This window comes from Arvicola amphibius, chromosome 11 (assembly GCF_903992535.2).
Source record: "Arvicola amphibius chromosome 11, mArvAmp1.2, whole genome shotgun sequence".
NCBI lineage: Eukaryota > Metazoa > Chordata > Mammalia > Rodentia > Cricetidae > Arvicola > Arvicola amphibius.
Window position 1 is genome coordinate 73,097,774 of NC_052057.2, and position 23,462 is coordinate 73,121,235.

At 39.5% G+C, this 23,462-nt stretch overlaps 1 protein-coding gene across 2 annotated transcripts in view; it reads right to left on the reverse strand.

The window, feature by feature from the left end:
• The window catches only part of Prex2 (phosphatidylinositol-3,4,5-trisphosphate dependent Rac exchange factor 2), a 274,501-nt gene that overhangs the window by 110,354 nt on the left and 140,685 nt on the right, over positions 1-23,462 (reverse strand). For both annotated transcript variants that reach the window (XM_038347373.2, XM_038347374.2), the window contains 3 exons: positions 22,561-22,722; positions 13,582-13,804; positions 12,875-13,082 (listed from right to left, as the gene is read on the reverse strand). In XM_038347373.2, coding sequence (XP_038203301.1) covers positions 12,875-13,082; positions 13,582-13,804; positions 22,561-22,722 — 593 coding nt within the window. The remainder of the gene's footprint in view (positions 1-12,874; positions 13,083-13,581; positions 13,805-22,560; positions 22,723-23,462) is intronic.

Below are 23,462 nucleotides of genomic sequence, written 5' to 3' on the forward strand. Positions count from 1 at the left end.
ACCAGGCTACCACTCTGACTTCTGCCTCTAGCATTATCTATTTGATAGAGGTAATCCACACCATAAAATCTCTACTGTCTGGTCTAACAAGCAGGAGCCCTGCCTGTATTAACTTAAAGATACTGAGCAGGGTGACCGTCAACATAAGGCTAAAAGGAGGCAGGGGCCACTTGCACTAGCAAGTCAGTCAGGATGAAATGCTCAAGCAGTTTCCTTCAACTGAGCTCAAGGGTATAATGCCTTGAGTTGGAGTAAACCTGGTGAAGACTGAGTAGTTACCATTCTATGGCTGGAAGTTTGAGTATATGACACTTCTGATAGAACCATCTAACTTAAAATTACACAAACGTAAACTTGGATTTTATTATCAAATAGCATGCTACAAACTTGCAAGATAAATTCAAACTATACCTGTACTAATGGCCTATAGATGATTTCTTTAGCTAATAATCATAGTCATAAATATAAAATACCTATGGCACTCAGTTCCAATCAATTGCTCATATCCATATACTCATTTGTTCATAACAAACAAACACTCCTTTTGGGGTATTTCAAAACAACGCCCATACCTCTTATACATATTTTACATGTGATATCAAAGCCAATGCTGTACATTGAGTAAATACAAAGTAAGGGATTTCACTGGTTAAAAACATGGTTTGTTCTTAATACTGTAAATGTAGTATTCAAAACCACACAAAAGCCTCTGCCTTGTTGGAGTGTCGATTTCCCTGGGAGGACGTAACAAAGAGCAAGCTTTACAGGTCATGGGAGGGTGACAAATGGAAAGTTCTAGAAGATAAACAGAAGAAAGGCAGGCACTGGGCGTGGGCGTGGCTTGACGGTAGAGCTCCTGCACATGCGGCCGGTTCATGACCCACTAGATTAGGTCTAGAGCTACAATTTCACAGTTTGGTCGGGGAAGCTCTCACTGTGAGGTGAAACTTAATTTGTGGCATTGTAGAGCTTTTAGACACCAGAGAAAACCTGAGAGTTCCATTGCTCAAGAATCTGAACATTTTCAGTTACCCAAAGTGATGAATTCTTTTAAAGGTCAGTTTCTCTGTTTGGGAAGATATTTCTAGGTCTTGTAAGACAGATTGCACATTTATTCACCCCTTTCCCCCCAAAGATGAAAGCATTAGACTAACCCCAATTACCCAAGCAGAGACAAAATGAGCCCCGCATACCAAGGACAAAAGGCACGCAGGAGCTCCCATCTTGCAGGGAGCCCTCTGTGCTTGTGGGTATTTTAAATTAGAAGTCACAGGGCTGCGCATGAACAGTTTTCTCACAGTAATAAGATTGTATTCACATTTTAAGCAGTTGCAATGTACTTGTACTGGCCCTTTGGGAATGAGTGCTTAGGTTTACAAACAAAACAAATGACGGGGGGATATCGCATGCATAACATTTCTAGATTCTGAGAAGCAACAATAAAGCATATAATTTTTGTGTGTAGGCAAAAAATGCTTTCCTTTGCTTTTGTTCATTGAGAACATGCATCTAGCTACCAAAGGTCCTATTAATTAAATCTTGAGCAGAATCGTACTCCAGAACAGTTTTCTTTGGATTAAACGCTGATTGATAACAACCTCTGTGCACACTATAACTCACCTACTTCTGTTCCAAAATACCAGCATCATAGCATTTGTTGGTTCTTATAGTAGAAATGGTAAATATGGTAAATATGATAAATACCAAAAAATTTAAATCTAAAGTCTACCTTATAAAGTAGGCATTAACTCAGCTTTAGCTGGAGCAGGGGGTGAGAGACATATACTGTCAACATACACAATGCAAAATGAACAGAATTTATTGTCTCTGCATATGTCTTACAAGCTGGAGAGGGTGGACAGTCACTAAGGCACATATCAAAGCGGGAGACACTGTCCTAGTCCTTTGAGGATTGGCATACTTATGTGAATTGTTTTAGCTAATGTCAGATGACTAGGTGTAGTGTGTGTTACTGACAGCAGAATCCTATATACTTGTGTAAAAGCACCTTATTCCTTTCTCTTGTATAACAACCTGTAGCATTCTAGTAAAGCACACACCTGCCTGCTCCTCTGAGTGAGGACAATGGCCCAAGGTAGATATGAAGAATTAATAAAGAAAGCCTTGCTTCTTGAAATCTGTGAGAACTTCAGCGTTCCTTTGAACACAAAGGTGGTGTGTGGAAACCCAATGTCAGAGAAAGGCTGGGGGTGTCTAGAGAGGAGGAGCTTCTACTTTCTTTCTGAGGACCTCTCTTAGCCTGACTCTTGAAAGTCCACGTGGTTGTCTGGCCATGCAGACCTTCTCAGAAGCAGTGTCCACCAGACAGAGATCCTTCAGATAGGACTACAGTGGTCATTTTCCAAGGATAGAAACAGTAGAGAAGCTGGAGGTCAGAGAGACATGCATGGGACAGATGAGGCACAGTTTGCAGGCTAGAAAAACGGATTTGATCCTATAGTTGGCTATCTGGGTCTGTGTGTTCATGGACTCAATCAACAGCCATAGATTAAAAATGTGCCTAAAAAGCATTCTTCCTGCATTGCATATGTGCAACACTTTCCTGATGATATTCCCTAAACAGTACAGTATCATAACTATTTACTTAGAATTTATATGGCAATAAATATTATAAGAAATTAGAAGTAATTTAATATACAAAAGAATAAGTGTGTTATACACAAGTACTTTCCATTTTATGTAAGAAATGAGAGCATCTTTGAGATTTTAGTATCTGTTGGGAGCTTTGGGTGCCATCTCTATTGCATAGCAAGTGATAAATGTAATTTGAACTACAATGTAATGCTGCTTATGGTTTTAGGAGGGGACCAGATCGATTCACCACACTGGATCTCTCCAGCATCTGTGAATGTAGAAAGAGAGGCTCAGCTGGGCAACTCTCCAGCAACACCAGAGAGGAATGAAGGTGACTCAGTCTAGAGCGACATACAGGGACATATTCAGAGGTATAACTAACATACCTAATGAGGTACTACAAGTGGAGAAAAAAGATGGACAAAAACAAAGGTAGTATCTGAATTTTGACTTGATGAATTGAAAAGTTGGAAAACACTTTGTTGTTGGGAGAAGCCTTGGTAGGTAAAGGGGTGAAAGGGGTTAAGTATAAGAAAACTACAATGTAGTCTTAGAAGTGTTTAATTATAGGTAATTTGGAGATGCCTTTCCACCCAACAATCACAAATAACTACGATAATGAAGTATGTCAGTGAGTATAAAAGCACAATGTATCCTTTTCAGGAGCACTTAGAAAGGATTTCGAGAAGGTATGCTTCTGTTTGTACATTTGCAAACGAAATGCTTCAAACATAATTCCCACAACAATACTGCAACCCCAGGGACCAACTTTGCTGCTGTATAGTAACTCATCACTCACTCTTGGGATGTCTGACCCTTGCAGAAAAAGGCTTGTTCTCAAGGTTCCCATCTTTACTGTGCAATGCCCACGCTCTCCCCATTTGCTCTGTGCTATGGCTAATACAGAGATTCTCTATTTTAAACTCCCTTCAAGAATTTAGAACCACCTGTGAACTGTTTTAGCAGCTCAGTTAAAGGCAAAAATCATTCAGCTTCCCCACATGGAACAGAAACCACGAAGCTCTCATAAAATTGGCCCTTCTGTCATGCTACAGCAAAGAAAATTCATCTCATTTCCATCTACAGATCTGAAACTAAGAAGGATTAAGTAAAATGTCTATGTGATAGAAAAAAAATGATTTCTAGAAGTGATTGAATAATAGGGTACCCAGACATTAAAGTAAGACAACCACATTGCCAGGTCGTGTAGGAATGAATAACTTCTAGAAGGACTAGCTATGGGATCTTAGGAGGCAATTTCACTATTGTTATCACAGCGTCTGATTTTTCACCCTGACCAAGGATAATTATCACACGGTGAGAAGATGATCCGGTAACAAGTCTTTTAAATAACTTGTTAAGCTCCACTGCACAGCAGCATCTCTGAATTTTAAGAGCAATGGGAATGCAGGCATTTGGACAACTGCATTGTTTTAAAGAGATTATGCTGCAAATCAAATCATGTGGAAGATGTTTATATTTAGAATTAAATTACAGGCTGTTCATGAGGAAGACCAAATTCACTTCTGCAGCCATTGTTCATGTCTTGTTACGTTTTGAATAAGCACACAGATCTGGCAACGGCTTGCACAGTAGCAGAATGGGGAAGTCGCAACTAAAAGTGTGTCGTGTTAATTGGTTTCAGTTTGTTGAAACCTAGCCATTTCTAAAACTATTCCTTTTAATATAAGGATCAAAATCCATGCGAAGCAATGCAATGGTTTTTTTTTCTTGGAAATACATCTACTTACACTCTGGTCTAGGAAGCAGGATAACTGCAGATCTTCACCTCTCCCTCTGCTTCTCCAAATCCAATCCCCCAGTCTCATCTCCAGCTCTGCAGCAGATCTGGTATGATTGCTCCTCTCTGTTTATCCACATTCCCAGGGTTCTAAACAAGCAGTAAACACCCCTCACCTCCCCAGTCCAGCCCACTTATCTAAGTGCCAGTCCACCACACCCCAACACATTTTCCCTGGAGCCCCTCTCCCCAGGGTAGTCACATGTATCTGCATCCCAGAAGAATTTCTTACCAGGCAACACACAGACACCACACTGGCCCAAGAACCAGAGACCGAAACAGAAAGCAAGGAACTATGCAATCACCCAACAAAGATAATGCCATATATTAGCACCTAGAATTTCAATCTTCCCCTTCCCAGCCTAGATACCAGATTAAAAATACAGTAACAGCCAGGACAATATGTCTCCACTAGAGCTCAGAAACACTATCACAGCAGGCTCTGAATGTTCTAAGACTTTATAAATATAATAGAGGTCCTTAAAGAGAAAAATGAATGAATCCCTTAGAGAAATCAATAAAAATGTACACAAATATTAGACAGAAATGAATAAAAGCTTTCAAAACAGGCAATTAGAAATAAAACCAATAAAGAAAACCCAGCTGGGGTAAATCTGGAAATAAAAATTCAGGAACTCAAATAAGAACCACAGGGAAAAGCCTCAACAACAGAATATAAGAGATTGAAGAAAGAATCTCAGGCATTAAAACAATAGAAGAAAAAGATATACTGGTCACAGAAAATATTAAATCTAAAAAAAATCATGGCGCAAAACATCCAGAAAATCTCAGACACCATTAAAAAAATACAAATCGAAAAATAATAGGAAAAGAGGAAGAAGACAAAATGTAGGTCAGAAAAACAAAATATTTTCAAAATAAATTCATAGGAGAAATTTTTCTGATGCCCATCTCCTTCACCTAATGAAGGAGATGCCCAGCCAGGCACAAGAAGTGTACAGAACACCAAATAGAAAAGACCAGAAAAGCAAGTGCCCTGGACCCATAATAATATAAACACTAAACACACAGAACAAAGAAAAGAGTATTAAAAGCTATCAAGGAAAAAGATCAAGTTACATATAAAGGCAGACCTAGTAGACCTGACTTCTCAGTGGAGACTCTAAAAGCCAGAAGGGCCTAGACAACTGTGCTGCAGACTCTAAGAGACCACAGATACTAGAACAAACTACTCTACACAGCAAAACTTTCAATCACCATTGGATAAAACAAAATATTCCATGATAAAGTAAAATTTTAAACAATATATATCTACAAACCCAGCACTATAGAAGTTTGCTAGAAGGAAAACTCCAACCTAAAGAGGTTTACTACACCCAAGAAAATACAGTGACGAAGTAATTCCAGAAGAGTGGAATCATGTGTGTGCATGTACACACACACACACACACACACACACACACACACACACACATACTACCACCACCATCACCACCAATAATAATCACTGTAATTGGTAGCTCTCAACATCAGTGGTCTCAGTTCCTCAATAAAAAGGTACAGACTAACAGAACAGATATAAAAATCAGAATCTCTTCATCTGCTGCATCCAAGAAACACACCATAAAATAAAGGATAGACATTACCTCAGAATAAATGATTAAAAAACAAAAATTTCTAGAAAATAGACCTAAACACCAAGGTGGTGTAACCATTCTAATGTCTACCAAAATAGACTTCCAACACAACCAACCAGAGGAGATAGGGAAAAGCGTTACATATCATCAAAGGAAAAACCCACCAAGACGACACTGCAATTCCTACAATTTATCCCCCGAACCCAAGAACAGCCACCTTGGTAAAAGAAAAACTCCCATATCTTTGGTATTGACTCTCACACACTGACAATAGGGAAACTTCCAGACCCCACTCTCAATAGACAGCTCACTCAGACAAACACTAACCAGAGAATGCTGATGCTAACAGACTTTATAAAACAAAAGGACATAACAATATCTACAGAACATTTTATCTAAACACAAAAGAATAAACCTTCTTCTCTATACTTCAAGGAGCTTTTACCACATACTTGTTCACAAAGAAAGTCTCAATAGATACATGAAAAGTGAAATAACAGTCTGCATCCTATCTGACCACCCTGGATGGAGGCTGGATATTGACAACAAAAGAAACATCAGAAAGTTCACAGATAATGGAAACTGCTGAATGAAAAATAGGCCCAAACTTTAATTTAAAAAGAATTAAATGCTTTCTAGAACTGAATGAAAATGAATACACATATACCCAAACTTATGGGACACAATGAAGGCAATTCTAAGAGATAAGTCCATAACACTAAGTGCCTACATAAAAACAATACAAAGAGTCAGTGAAACAGAGTTGTTTCTTTGAGAAGAAAATCAATAAGATCAACAGATTTTTATCCAATTTAAGTAAAATGAGGAGAGGGAATTTCCAAGAAACTAGAATTAGAAATGAAAAGGGGACATAGCAAGAGATGCTGAAAAAAATTAAGAGAATCATAAGGACATACTTTAAAAAAACCTATACTTCCCACATCAAAATATATAAAAGAATGAATAATTATCTCAATAGATAGTGTTGGATAATGCTCTTGTGTGATGTAAAGATTTGTCACTTGTATTGGTTTAATAAAACATTGATTGGCCAGCAACCATACAGAAAGTACTGGCGGGGCAACCAGAATAGGAGAATTCTGGGAAGAAGAAAGGCTTAGTCTGCAGTTATCACCCAGCCACAGAGAAAGCAAAATGAGAATGCCTCACTGATAAAAGGTACTAAGCCACATGCTAACACAGGCAAAAATATGGGTTCATTTGTGATGAAAAAGTTATTTAATAAGAAGCCTGAGCTACGAAGACATTGGTGCAACCATGTTCACTGCTGTTCTATTCATAATAGCTGGAAAGTAAACTAAATGTACCTCAATAAAAGAATAAATAAAAAATGTTGTATATTTGCATAATTTGACTCAGCTGTTTAAAAATGGCATCTCTGTGTGTTTCTGTGTTTCCCTTCATGTTTTGCTGTTGTGAGATTATCTGTTACCTGTGTTTTTGTGGGACAAGTTTGTCCATACTCTTCATACCTATTTTATGTAGTATTTGAAGTTCTAGCTAAAGCAATAAGACAATTGAAGGAAATCAAGGGGGATACATATAATAAGGGAAGAAGTCAAAGTATCATTAATTTCAGATGATATAATAGTATATATAAGTGATCCCCTACAGAGCTATAGTAATAAAAACTATATGATACTGGCATAAAAACAAATAGATGGATCAAAGGAATTAAACCAAAGACCCAGATAGACCTATGGACATCTTTGACAAAGAAGCTAAAATCAATCAATAGAAAAAGAAAGAACCTTCAACAAATGATGCTGCCAGAACTGGATGTCGGCAAGTAGAAGAATGCAAATAGATCTATATCTATCACCATGCACAAAACTAAAGTCTAAGTGAATCAAAGACCTAAGCATAAACGCAGATACACTGAACCAGACAGAAGAGAAATAATCTCAAATGCACTGGCACAGGAGACAACTTCTTGTAAATAGAACAACAAAAGCATAGACACTAAGATCAGCAATTAATAAATGGAACCTCATTAAAGTAAAAAGTTTCTGTAAAACAGAAGATACCATCAATAGGACAATATGGCAGACTATAGACTGAAAAGAGATCGTCACTGAGCCCACATCCAAAAGAGGGCTGATTTCCACAATATATAAAGAGCTGAAGAAACTAGATATCACCAAACCAAATAATCTAATTTAAAAAATGGAGTACAAACCTAAACAAAGAATTCTCTGCAAAGAATCTCAAATGGCTGAGAAATACATCAACATCCTGAGCCATCAGGGAAATGGAAATCAAAATGCCTCTGAGATTCTATCTTATACCTGTCACTATGGTTAAGATCAAAAACACAAATGACAATCAGCGTGGCAGTTTCTCAGAAAACTAGGAATCAATCTGCCATGAGGCCCAGCTATACCACTTCTGGGCATACACCACCCAGAGGATGCTCAATCACACCACAAGGATACTTGTTCAGCTATGTTCATAGTAGCTTTACTTGTAATAGCCAGAACTTAGAAACAACCTAGATGTCTGTCCTTCAACCAAGGAATGGATAATATGATACATTACACAATGATGTATTACTCAGATGTTAGAAACAAGGATACCAGGAAATCTGAAGATAAATTGATGGAACTGAAGAAAAAACATTCTGAATGAGGTAACACAGACTGAGACATACAAACATGGTATGTACTCCTTCATAACTGGATATTATTTGTAAAATAAAGGATAACTATGCTACAGTCCACAGACCCAGGGAGACTAGGTAATAAGGAGGGTTCATGGGGGGTACTCCTTGATCAGGAAGGGAAAATAGATGAGATTTGGTGAGTGTATTGAGGGAGGGTGGGGATGAAAATATGAGCAATGAGGTTGGGAGTATGATAGAAGGGGGAGAATACTGAGAGAGACTACTGGTAGGAGAGGTATTTTGGGGGTCAGGTAAAAACCTAGTACAAGGGAGTCTCTTAGGAATCTACAAGAATGACCCCAACTCAGATCCTAGCAAAAGTGGATATGAGCATGAGCTGGCCATCTCCAGATTGGTGCCTGGCCCATTTGTCATCAGAGAGGCTTCATCCAATCACTGGTTGAAACAGACGCAGACCCATATCCAAACATTAGGCAGAGTTTGGGAAGGTCTTGCTGAAGAGAGGAAGAAGGGATATGAGCCAGAAGTGTCAAGGACACCACAAGGAAACACAAAAAATTAACTAACCTGGGCTCATAGGGGCTCACAGGGACTGAACTGACATCCAGGGAGCCTGCATGGGATTGACCTAGGCTCTCTACATAGATTTTGCAGTTGTATAGCTTGGTCCTCTTGTTGGACATCTAACAGTGGAAACAGGGACTGTCACCAACTCTTTTACTGACTTTTGGGACCCTACTCCTTATACTGGGTCACCTTGCCCATGCTTAATACATTAGTCTTACTGCATGCAACTTGGTATGCCATGTTTTGTTGATATTCATGAGAGATCTGCCATGGAGAGATGGGAACAAAGGGGGATGTAGAGGGAGGGTCTGGGAGAAGAGGAGGGCACTACAGCATGGATGTAAAATAAATAAAGAAATAAATTTATTAAAATAAAAAGAGAAAATAAGAAAGTGTAAGAGCCAGAGGAGATGGGGGACATAGGGACTCCAAGGAAGCAAGGCCCTTTAAATCAATATCAACAAAGCTCATATGTGCTCAGAGACTTAGTCAGTGTACACAGAGCCTGCATAGGTCTGCACCAGGTCATATTCACACACACACACACACACACACACACACACACACACACACACACACACACACTACTATAAAATTTCTATTCACGTTTTTATGGATTCCTGAGTGTGTAACTAGTGGGTCCCTGATTCTTGTGCCTTCTCTTGAGGTCTTTCCTTCTGTACGTTTGTCTTGTACAAATTCAATGTGACAGTTTTTGTTTTACCTTTTATTTATCTTGTTATGTTTTATTACTATCTCATAGAATCTTGTTCTTTTCACAGAAAGAAAGTAGATCCAGATGGAATAGGAGGTGAGGAGGAGCTGGGAGGAGTTAGGGAGAAGAAACAGTAATCAGGATATATTATGTGAGAAAAGAATCCATTTTCAAAGAAAAAATAAAAGTATTAAAAGCAATCTAAACAAAACAGAAAAGCATCTAACATAACTTATTATACTGTATCATGCTTTTCTCCATCGACTATATTTAGAACTTTTATCCAAGTAGGCTTTAAAAAAAAGTTGGAAATCTTTTGGTATTGGACTGTAATAAAAATGTCATCCTTGATGAAATCCTAGATTTTAATCTTCATTATTACACAGTTTAAGTTCCTCAAAAAATGTGAGCTTTCAGAAGAGCCTTATGTGCATCCAACTGTGTGTGAGGAGCTACATCCATAGGCCAACACATCACCAAAGTAAAAATGTTGCCTCTTTTTAAAAAAAGAAAAGAAAAGAAATATATCTACTTGGAAGTACATGACTTGAAACGTCAAAATGTCAGCAAATTAACCAAGTTTGGATGAACACTGGGAAGAGTTGGCCGTCAGTGCCCTGACACATTAATAACACTGCTTTTGACAGAGGCCAAGGCAGAATAATTTTTGGCCTAGGTGGAAATATAGGACTGACTGATGCAGGTGTTCGCTAAAGCTCCTTTAAGAGCTAAAGTCCAGGATGCAGCGCCCATGACAAAGAGCCATCTACACGTGTCCTACTTATCTCAAGGGGAAGGAGGAGATGAAATAGGCTTTTGAAATAGAACATGCCATGTAACAAATCCCCATTTATTAAATTAAAGGACATATGATGCCTTAAAGTGACTTCTTTGTCACAGGAATCCAAGACAATTCAAAGATATGATGCTATGGGTTAATAGTCCTCTGTCGTATGATTCTAAGGGTTAATAGTCTTCTGTCATCTTGACAACCTCAGCCCATTTGTTTTATTTGCATGAACACATGAGCTACCATTCAATCTTTCAAAATTCGTGCATAATTTTAAAACCTAGTTCACTAGAGGCAAAATAAATAAAATTCTAACTTAAAATTATTCATGAAACTCCAGAAAAGAGCAGACTAAAAAACATTTGAAGATGATTTTTGAAATGTGAGAATTTTAAATTTCCTTTTAAAAGATTTAATTTCATTGTTGTTAGTTACGTGTAGTTACATGTGACTGCACGTGAGTATATGCGTATGAGTGCATGTACCCACACAGGGCAGGAGCACTGGGCTCCCTGAAGCTGGAATTACATATGGTGGTGAGCCACCTGATGTACCTGAAAATGAACTCAGGTACTCTGGAAAAGCCACAAATGCTCTTACCCACTGAGCGGTCTCCCCAGCCCCCAAAACTTGATTTTTTTAAAGATTTATTTATTTATTATGTATACAATGTTCTGTATGTATGTATGCTTGCTGGCCAGAAGAGGGCACCAGATCTTACTACAGATGGCTATGAGCCACCATGTGGTTGCTGGGAATTGAACTCAGGACCTCTGGAAGAGCAGTCAGTGCTCTTAACCTCTGAGCCATCTCTCCAGCCCATTGATTTTTTTTTTTTTTTTTTTAGCGTGGTACATCTTCAAACTTTTGCTTTTGATTCTAAAATTTAAAGGTATGTAACCTAAGATAAATGTTAATAGTAACTTGATCAGGATGTCAAACTGTAGAAAGTGGGGAACGCAGGCTAAACATTTTGTAACTAAACAGCTGTCCATGGAAGTGCATGGTGATCTATCTGTATAACGTATTTACTCCACACCTGCTGGCCATTCAATTCAACAACCTTATAAAACATAGAGCATAAAGGCATCTATAGAATTTTTAGAATCTTATCAGGTCTAAACACACTGAGTAATGTCCACTCCTTGAAAACATAAGCAAGTATATTTGGTATGATGCTGATGCTTTCCTTATTAATTTCTACATTTCAACATAAATTTGAAATTTAGTATTATACATATACTTTTATGCATGAGAAATTGATCTTTTCCAAAAGACACTTTTTGTTTATGATACTGAACTGCTAGATGGAGACATAATCACACACAAAAATATGATATGCCCCCTTGTGGGGCATGGTTATCCCAAGTATCAAATTCTTACATTAAAAAAAATAAGTCCAGTTACAAAGGAGATTGTGAACTCTCTCCATCTTATTTTGGCTAACACATCCAAATGATTGGTCTATTAATTCAATTAGAACAAAAAAATTCTTGATCTTAACAATACATATTTTTTACTTTAACTCATTTAATATATGTTAAGAATGTTTTACACTATATTCTATGCCAATTATTAATATCTCTGGGAAACATATGTAAATATGGTTTTCTGAATTGCAAAACACAAGAAAGAAATCCCATTTTTAGTTAGAACATTTTTAAATGCACTGCCTCTTGGTACTCAGAATTGGACATGAAGTCTCATGCACAAAGGCCTATGTTCTCCTACTGATCTATTACTCCTTCCCAGGCCTTTTTTCATTCTTTATTTTAAGACAGTCATGCATAGTTGCCCAGACTGGTCTTGAACTCCCCATGTAGCCCAGTTTGGCCTTAAACTTGTGATCCCCTTGTTTTGGCCTCCACAAGTAGCTGAGACTACAGACTTCTGCCAATGGGCCCAGCTTTAAAGATGTTTCAGTGTAGTATTTCATAACGATCATTTTCTTCCTGTGTCATATTTTTTCTTTCAAAATTAAATGAGTTCTTAAAATTCCTATCCATATGAATTGCCTTTTCATATCACTTATAAGGTGGAATGGAAAAGATCTTTATGGTCGGCACAAAATTCCCGTGACTAATGAACGTATTCTTCCAAACTAACGCACTGCATGACGTTTACCGATGTAAACTTCTGTGCGTGGCATAGACAGCGTACTTACTCGTCTATCTGACAGACGCTCATCCCCACCTCCTTCAGTGCAGCCTGCAGTTTGCCGAGCAGTTTCTGATAGATGTCTTGAGTTTCTAAGTCTTCTTCTTTCAATAAATATCGCAGTCCATGGCCATCTTTGTGTCCCAGAGACAGGCCCGAAGGGGCTGCCATGGTTGTGATTGTGTGTTGAATGTAGACCATGGGGCTCAGTTTCCCTGGGGAGTTCAAATCATTCTGTCGTTTAACTTCTACTTATGTAGCCCACCAAATTTTAGAAGCCCAAGTTCATACATAACAAAATGTCAAACCAATGCTAAATTTAATTCAGAAATTAACTACAAGTAGAATTAATTCACATGTCCCTATTGCAATGACTGCCATCATCCACATGTGTCCCCTCCTGTGCCTCCTTACTGTTCTCAGAGCTACCGTCGTTTCAGATTACGAACCTTTCATGGCAAGATGAACCATGCATATAATGAAAGCAAGGGAAATCCTCCTTCTCAAAGGGAAATACTGAAAGGGTCAACTGTCTTTATTCTATATATACTTATATAAAATAATCTAAGCAAGTACAACAAGGAATCCTTTTATGACAACAGAGGCTTCCTTGAACACTGGGAATCTACCAGATTTTAAGAAGCACGCATAGGGTAGCTACACATTATCTAAATTCCTACTCCTGAATTGATAAAGTTTCAAAAGCTAACATACCAGGCTCCGAAGATTTATTTTCTCTATCATGAGAATTATGTTTCCGACTATCCAGCTGAACCCCGAAGGCACTCCCCAGGGAAGTTGATGTTTTAGGATAAGAAACTTCCATCACGTTGACATGGCAGTTGGTCGGGCAGAAGTCGCTGCTGTGCAGTGGGGAGATCTTGGATTTGGCCTGCTTAAAGGTGGGCCAGGCTCTGTTCTTCAGCACCCGAGAGAACTGCAAATTAAAGAAGCAATGGGAACCAGTTGGCTATACAGTAATGACAGCTATCTCAATTTAATTTCAAAAGGAAAATAAAGGAAATTAAAGCTTATCAACGTAGATGAGGTAAAATGATTGTACTATTAGAATTTACAGGGCTGTTTCAAAACCTGAATATCCCAATAAAGCAAACCATAAGGCAGCAACTGTGATGGCTCAGCTGAAGCTGTGACCTTGAGTTGGGGCCTAGAAAGAATGAACCTCTGGGACAATACACCTTCTTAGCACTGGGTCCCCGGGGTCCCAGGAGCTGAGAGAGCCTGACAGAGAAACATACCGGAAGGGGCACCAGAGCAGAAAGTAGAGTTTTAAAACTAGGCAAGTCAGCAAAACAGTACAGCTAGGGGTGGTCAAAGGTGGAAGAAGATGGGGCCATCCCAAGCACCATCAGAAAGCCACCCAATGTGTGAGTCTGTGAAGACCCAGCACAAGCTAAGGAGTTGCTGGCCCGGAGTGGAAGGATGGGCTTACAGTACACCCAGCCTGGCGGCTAAGCTTTATAGCTTGGAACAGCCAGAAGTCTGTTGTGCATTCTTCTTCCATGCCTTTGACAATAACGTGCTACACAGATGATCTGTGACTTCCACGTGTGGCTACCCTGCTACCCTAAACTGGCAGAGCCTCTGCAGCAGACTCCATAAGCTCCTTCCTGGGTCTATGAAGCCAACAATATTGTGGTTCTCACCAGGCCTGCTCCCCCTTACTTTAGAGGTCTCTGTCTCCTCACTCCCTAAACTCCTTCGGTTTATACATAGCTCCTCTCATACATTACCCACTCACTCTGAGCCTTTGTACAAGATGTTCAGTGTGTCTAGATGTTTCTTAGTCATTGCCAAACACTTTCTCTTTAGCAGCTTTGGATTCCAGACAGTCTTCAGGAGTCGTACATGAATTCTAGGTCAATTTCCTTTGCCTTGGCTATGAATTAGAAGGCACCTGCAGTCTTTCTCACAATTAGGAATAACCTCCTTCCTCTAGGTCAGCTGGTAGAAGGAAAAGTCTATGGGGTAACAATCTTGTGTGCAAGAAGTAGACACCTCATAGAGCCCAGCTGGATTATTGCTTTGAAGACCTTTGATGTCTTTTGACCTTGGTGTCAGGACTGTCACAGGACTGGATATGCCATTGGGAAAGTCGGTATCTTATCACCAGTAAATAGGAGCTTTGGATCAGATAATCCTACTGAGCTCTTCTCCCTAAAACTACAGCCACAATCCTACTCTCTCATGTTACCAGCAGACTAATAATTCCAGTACTGAGAAGAACAAAAGTTAAGACCATCACTGGTCACTGGACATTTTAAGTTAAACTCAATGGTAAATATAAAAGATCATATTCCATAAGTATAAGTTCACTATTGGGATAAAGACCCTCTTATATGCATACACAGCATATCACTGTATATACACAAAGGTATGTATAATATGCATCCTAAATATTTATGTTTTATATTTAGCTGTATAGCTCAGACAAGCAGTATAGCGGGGATCAGAATGAAATGCAAGACATTATTAAGAAGATTTCCACCGAATGTGATGACCACGTACACTGAGAAGAATCGAGGAATTTGAGAGGTTGCAGATCTAGCTTCTCACCTTACTAATAAACTTCCAGCTGAGATGGATCCGGGATTTAAGGCAGGCTAGATACAAAAGCTCAACCCCAAATTCTTTTCTACTTTCATTTCGAGATTTAAGTCTTAGCTGAACTTCCATGAAACACAGAGGCACGGTAGTATGTTGTGATAGCAAACACCATAAGAGGTTAAGATTCTCTTGCCTTATCTTTCAGCCAATCATCCATCCAGTGAGAAATAAAAGAGGGAGGTATCTGTTAGGGCCTCCAAGTTAAACACTGAGGATACAACCCCTATACCATGAAGTATACACTCTAGGAGTAGAACAGCTAAACACTATACATATTACAGTTATACAGAACAACCATAAAGTTACAGTCATATATACCACAAGTATAGATATATGTAATGATGTGTGTGCAACAAACACATAAGAGATATACAAGCTAGGTGATCAGAAATGTTGAGAAGGGGTTGAGCAGGGTGATGCAATGAAGTGCTTAGGGGTAGGAGTAGGAACCAGAGTTATTTGAGATGGCAGGGTTTGGGCAGTGAGGTAGACTCTCAGATCCATACCACAACACAAATTCTTGATGCTCTACCTGGAGAGAAATCATAGCCCTGTATCAGAATGTACCTGAATTAGTTCAACATAAGCATCCTGGAGGAAGTCTATCCTGAGAAGCAAAAGCATCAAGAAAGCAGCATTGTCCTGCATCCTAGGATGTCTAGTATGAATTTATTGTGTATAGCAAATATATGTGTTAGAAACTTAATTCATGTTATGGTTTAAGTGTGAAGACCCATGTCTTTAAAGGTGCCCAGTTTTGTGGCCAGAATGGCAGTGCTGGGACCTTTGGGAGGTGAGACCAGTTGAGAGGTCTGCAGGTTGACCTGAAGACCATGCTGTCCTTGAATGGGATGTGGATCTCTCTGTCCCTGTGTCTCTATCTCTCTATATCTCTGGTCCTGCTATAAAAGCAAGCTGTCCTTGACATGTTCGCTGTCTCATGTGCGGCCCTTGCCAGATGCTCATCAGATGTTACCCAATCTTCAGTTAGCACAGTAAGTTGAAGAAGCATCTGTTCCTCATTCATCACCCAGTCCATGGTACAGTTACAGCATCACAACTTGGACTGAGGCAGACAACCTTAGGGAAGAAGGAAGCAACAGGAGTGGGTCTCCATCATTGGTGCCTGGAGCAGGGCGGAAAAGTGAGTATTCAGACACCAGATCCCTTGTTTCCATGGTAAAAACTTTCAGAAACAAAATCCTAAAACAGGGAGGGTACAGCCAGTAAACTAACCGTGCTGCGTATACAAGAACATACTCTATGCCATGTGTGAGCAAACCTCAGTCTGCCTAGCATTGCAGCAACATTAAATCAAGTGCCAAGTTTATTAAGAAAGGGAGAATAACTTTTCCCAAATGAAAATTGATAATTTTCAATAAAGGCATCTACTGGATCTAGAGAGAGCTGTAAGAGACAGAATGTTAGGTCTACTGTGGAATAGCACAGCCTGAACTGATTGCCACCTTCATACAATTACTGATGAATTAGAATCTGAATCTTCAGGGAGTTGATTCCAGCACATGGTAGGGATACTAAAAATCAAAGGTTTCTCCTATATAAAGTGACATAGCACTTACATATGACTTTGCTTTTAATTTTTACATTTATTTAATTGTGAATGGCAGGGATGCATGCATTTGGAAGTCAGACGACATTTTGCAGAAGCAAGTACTCTCCTTCTACTGTCTGGGTGCCAGGTATTAAAAAAAGGCTAACAGGCTTAGCAGGCATCTGTTTACTTACAAAGCAATCGCATCAGCCTGTAAACAACTTTAAAGTTATCCTTAACATTGTTTCTATAGTACCTAGAACAATGTAAATCCTATATAAACGTTCATTGTAATGCATTTTAAATTTTTGTGTTATTTTATTTTATTTTTCAAAATGCTTTTGATCTGCTGCTGATTGACTCTCTGGAGGTGGAGCCACAGATATGAAAAGATGGAGTGAACCTAACGAAAGAAGAATGTAATTCTGAGATAGAGAAGATAACAGAGGGGTGGAATGGGGACTTCATTGAGAACATGTTAGGTATGAGATATTCATCACCTCATGTGGAGAAGCCAAGGCACAATGAAAGAACATTAAGTACTGAGCCCTGGAGATCATCAATGAAGCATCAGAAAGAAAAGGAGAAACAGGCTTCAGGTCCTAGGAACACATCACGGGCAAAGACACAGGTTAGGGACAGGCCGTGTTTCAGAGAACAAGGTCAGCTGCCCCTGGTCCCGCTGAAACACGATAAAGGAGGGTAGTGAAGGGGCTTTGACAAAACATAGCCATTTCTGTGACTTGGCAGGGATCAGGGCCCAGCTGTAGAGGGCCGAGGACGCAAAGAGAAGCAATGGTCCACTGAAGTATACAGGAGGCTCCTTCCAGGATGGAGATGGAAGGATGAAATCATGGGTGGAGGGGAGGCAGAGGGCAAGGAAAGCCACATTTTTCGTCCAGGTGATCAGGAAGAAGTGCCTGTAAACTGAGAGGGATGCACAATTCTTGGACATGAAACACTCCAGGACTTTTTATGCACTGGAAGCAAATTCATGTTTAAATTCAATACAGTCGTTTAACTAAAACCCAGAGATACTATAAAAGTAAATTATTACTCTGCAGATGTCTCCCATTTCAATTAAATGCAAAAAGCTTTGCAGTGTAGTTAGGAAGATTTTTTTTTTATATTAGATTATCCTCTTAGAAAAGGAGGGCAAAGAAATTTATGCACAATGTTTCAAATCCATGTATCAGCTTGAGGGTCATATGCAGTAAGCAAAGTAGAAAAAAATTTAAAGGAAGTTTTACAACTCTTTCAGTGTTATTTTTGTGTAAAAAAGAACCACCTTGAAAAAGCTTACAAAGAATTTCTGACCCTCACAATAAGTCCGATTATTTCAATCAGACAGCAACTATAACACTAGGAAGGTTCTCAGTACAGTGTTCTGAGAATTGTTCCCAAAGCAAGACACAGCTTCACACCTGCTTGGGATTCATTTAGTTGTCCAGGATGCTCCAGGGTTACGTCATACATGGACAGCAACACGTCTGGTGGCCTGTAGAAAACCTGTATGATTGCAGGAGCCTGGCCATAGAAGGTACCTGAATTCATTAGTTCTTATTTCTAAAATCTAACATGTTTAGAGTCAGAATAAAGCAAAGCCAGCCTAAGATTTTAGTTCCCACAAACACTTTTTTAATATAAAGCAATTCTTTAATTTAAATATATTTTGATCATATTTTCCTTCCCCCAAGTCCATTCATATCCTCTTTGTCCCTACTACACAACTTTAAATTATTGCTCATAAAAAAGGAAAAAAAAACATCAAAAACCGAACATAAAAAGTACCTCAAATCAAGGCAACAAAATAAAACAACCAAACCGGGGCGGGGGGAGGGACACAAAACTGTAACCAGATGAAAGGACATACAAAAACCTGTGGAGTCCTTTATATGTTTGTAAACTACATCTGAACATGAGGCCTGCCCTGGAGTGGCTGATATACCCATGTCACACCATGGGAGAAAACTCATTTTCCCTCTCCCCGCAGGTATAAGTGGCAGCTCAGTTGTTAATCTTTACTCTGGTTGCTAGTTTTCCATTCATTCATTTTTTTAAAAAAAAATAAAAAATATAATAAGAGAAAACCAAAACTATTACATCAAAGGTGGACAAGACAAACCTACAAAAGGAAAAGAACCCAAGAGACGGCACAAGAATGAGAGACCAACTAGTTGACACATTCAGGAATCTCACAAAAATACTAAACTGGAATCCATGGTATATACGCAGAGGACCTGATCCAGATTCCTGCATGCCCTGTGTGTGCTTCCTTAGTCTCTGTGAGTTCCTATGAGCTATGGTCACGTTGAGTTAGAGGGCCTTGTTTCTTGGTGTCCTCCATACCTTCTTACTCCTCTTCTGGGGGCTTCCTGAGCTCAGAGGGGAAGGGTTTGATAGAGACATCCAATTTAGGGCTGAGTGTTTCTATGTCTGTCCACCTGTATCTGTCTGTCTGTGTCTGTCTGTGTCTGTCTGTGTATGTCTGTGTCTGATGTCTCTCTCTCTCTGTGTGTGTGTGTGTGTGTGTGTGTGTGTGTGTGTGTGTGTGAATTGTCTGGCTGTTGGTCTCTGTATCTGCTCCCATCTGCTTCAGGAGGAAGCTTCTCTGATGATGGATGAGCAAGGCACTGGAATATGAGTCTATACTTTTTATTTCATAAAAAGAGGCATCTAGAAGCCTTCATTTGGAAGAAAAATGTTGTTAATAATGGCTTCAAAATAAATATGTGGAACTTAAAACTCTGCTTTCACAAAGGCTGTGCTTTCGGTTGATATGAACTTGATAGATACATGAGCTGATCTTCTATAAACTACTAGAATTATCCCATGACACATATCACAGTGCGGTCTGTAATTCAGTGACACAATTTTTATCATCTGTGATCACTGCCCACTAAGCTGGCCATGTTTTCATTAAAGTGTCCTAGGACTTTATGTTACTTCTTCATAAATGCAGAATACCTTAAATTCCCCAATACCATGTTTTTGAGAATCTTCACTATTCGGGCAGTGTATGCTTCTGAGCCCACTGCTCTCACACCCCTGTCCTTCTTACACACATATTATTTCCCTTGAGAAAATGAGAAATGACAGAACCTTGCTCTTCCATAACCAAACCATCATATGCATGCATGTTGCTCCCCAGACATAATTAGGATTGATCTCTCCATCTTTCATCTCATGGGCTTTGAACCATCCCAGGTCACCACCAATTTCTATCTAAGCAGGCTGAAAAGACAAGCAGCATTTCCACTGTGGCTCTCATCCGAGAACACATTAGATTACATATTCCAAACAAAACAATCACTGGAATATGCAGATTCATTCCTTTTCTACTCTGATTGCAACTAACTCAAACCTTCCCCCCTAATCCGGGCGCTAATCCATCTTTTCCATCAATTGTCCAGTCTAATTTCTAGACTAGCTGAATGGCATTTTGCCTTCCTGCCACCCTGATGTGCCTTTGCTGTGGCAGTGGCTGTTGTTCAAACAGGCTCTCACTTTGTAGCCCTGGCTAGTCTGAAGCTCACTACATAGATTAGACTGGCCTCAAACACACAGAGCTTGCCTTGCCTCTACTTCCTAAGTGCTGAGATTAAAGAGGCTAAGAAGCATAGCCTGCCTAACATGCCATTTTATTGTAAGAGCTACTGTTGTTGACTATTCAAAACAGTGATCTGTCCTTTCCAGAAATCCTAATGGTCTTATGGTTGGTTCATTTTACTATGGAACGTAGAGCCGGTGACCTATGTCCTAAAATATCTGCTACAGAAAACAGTTCATTCTGTTTCACACATTCTTTGCAGCGCTCTGTTTATGAGCGCTACCTATGATACTTCTTGGTGTTGCCTCTGCAAAACCTGCTGTGACAACTAGTCAAAATGGAGAGAATAAATGGCCGTGGGTACCCAGTCCCAGCTGCTACATGTATAATCTCACTTCTGAATAATGACCCAGGGAACATAGCAGAAGAGAGGGAGGAATGATTCTACAAGCCAGAGGAGCAGGAAGTCTGCTGCTGGACAGTGTGTTCTAGACACGACAGGGATATATACACTAATGGAAGTTCACCAATATGGATGTTTAAACAATGTGGATGGGAGAACTTTGAGAAGAGGCCATAACCCTTGATGAAGTGCTACAGGCAACCAGTGGTTGCCGACAGAGGGAGAAAGAGTTTTCTTCAAGGAATGAGTTCCCTGATAGATTATCCAATCCTAAAACATGGGGCCTGAACACACATACGTACAAGCAATACTAAATTACTAAATGGGCTCATCAGGTACACATGCATGCATGCTCACACACAGAAGAAGAGGCTATGACTGGAGTAGGGGAAGCATGTGGGGGAAGAGAGGGGTGGAACAAATGGCATGAGATTTTCTTTAGAAAAATGAGCCCAAGAAAGGCTACTGTGCTGACTAGTTTTATGTCCACTTGACACAAGTTAAAGATATGGAACTTCAGTGGAGAACTTGCCTTTATAATATCGAGCTGAAGAACAGCCTCTAGGGCATTTATTTAATGACAGATGGAGGAGGACCCAGCCCATTTTGGGTGCCTCACCCCAGGGCTGGTGGTCCTGGGTTCTGTAAGCAAACAGGCTGAGCAAGCCATGTGAAGAGAGACAGTAAACAGCACCCTTTCATTGCCTCTGCATCAGCTCCTCCCTCCAGGTTCCTGCCATGCTTGAGTTTCTGCCCTGACTTCCTTCCATGATGAGCAGCCAAATGAACCCTTTCCTCCCGAAGTGCTTTTGGTTATGGTGTTTTATCACAGCAATAGTAACCTTAAGTAGGAAAACCATGCATATTTACATACACATACCTCACAGGGGTTTGGGTAAATATATAGTAGATTTTTTTTTCATTTAGGCTACCATGAAGCAGAAGGCAGATAACGGCATTCGATTTTGGCAACTACACAATATCTTGGAAAGTATTGCCATACTACTATTTTCCTTGTTTTTATTCCTTTTCTGACTGTTTGTTTTTATTGGAAATGGAATTTTATACAATGTATTCTGATTACAGTTTCCCCTTCTAACTCCTAGATCCTGATTCCCCACCTACCCAACTTCCCACCATATCTTTTCCTCTCTCATTAGAATACAAATAAGCATCTAAAAGATAAAAAGAAAATAATTAAAAATAAGATAAAATAAAAACAGAAACAAACAAACCAGAACAGGATGAAACAAACAAACTACAGGGGAAAAAAAGAGGAAAAGAAAAGCACAAGAAACACATATAGACACAGTTCGTACACACAGAAATCCCATAAAAACATGCCGGACCACAGTACATACACAGAAGACCTTCAAGGGGAAAAAACCCACATAGTCTCAAGCATTTTGTTACAGCAACAGAAAAGTGACCAAGAAAATTACATGAATATTATTTCAATAAGTGAGTACATAGCACATATGTGAAGAAGATATTAAAAAGTGATTTAAATGTGACTCAAACAGTAACTCCAATAACAGCATCATGTAAAATTCAACGTACCTTCCTATAACTGGATATTCTGTGGCATACGTGTTCCACTCTTTCATTGCACATGGTGCTGAATTTATTCTGAAGGTCAGTGGGTATCACATCATTCAAAGAATTAAGGCTGGTGCAGTTGTGTACAAAATGGTCATCACTTTTTGCTAGGGCTTCCAGAATCTGTGGCGATTAAAGGGACACAAAAGGAAAGTAGCCTCAAAAGTGAGCACATACAATTTCCATAAGTTAACCGTGCAGTTGCCAGGGTTCTGTGGTCCACAGGCACAGCCTGTGAACTGGTTTGCCTTCTCAGGTTTGCAATCTCAGGGTTTGCCTTGTCTTGATGATAAAAGCCTGCTCGGGGAGCCAAGCCGACTTCAAATGCTCCCCACTGGATAAATCATCTCACTCTGATGTGGGTACACAGTTCCTGGAATTCTCTCATGCATTCACTCAGAAGATTTCCACCCTCACTTTGGTGGCAGAACAACAACCACAAACCCAGGGAAAAAGCCCTGACATCCTTGTCACCTAGTCGGATCACAGAGAAGCAAACTGCTGCCTGCTGAGAGACAGAACAAATTAAATCGTCTCATAATCTTATAGACCTTTAACTTATATATTATGGTTTCTGATTTTGTTTTTATGGATTTTCTGTGTGTGCAAATGTGTGTGTCTCAGTGTCTCTATGTGTTCCTGGGGCTTTTTTCTTAATCAATTTTCATTTTTTTTTGTTGATTTTGTCCTTTCCTGGTTTGTTGTTATTTACTTACCTATTATAATTATTATTAATACTTGTTTGTATGTTAGTAAGTCAAAGAAAGAATGGGTGTAGATTTGGGCCTTGGACTACCCACAGGGCAGGGTACCCTGCCTCTCTTAAGGAGGGAGAGGTAGGGAGAAGGGTGAGTAGGGGAGCA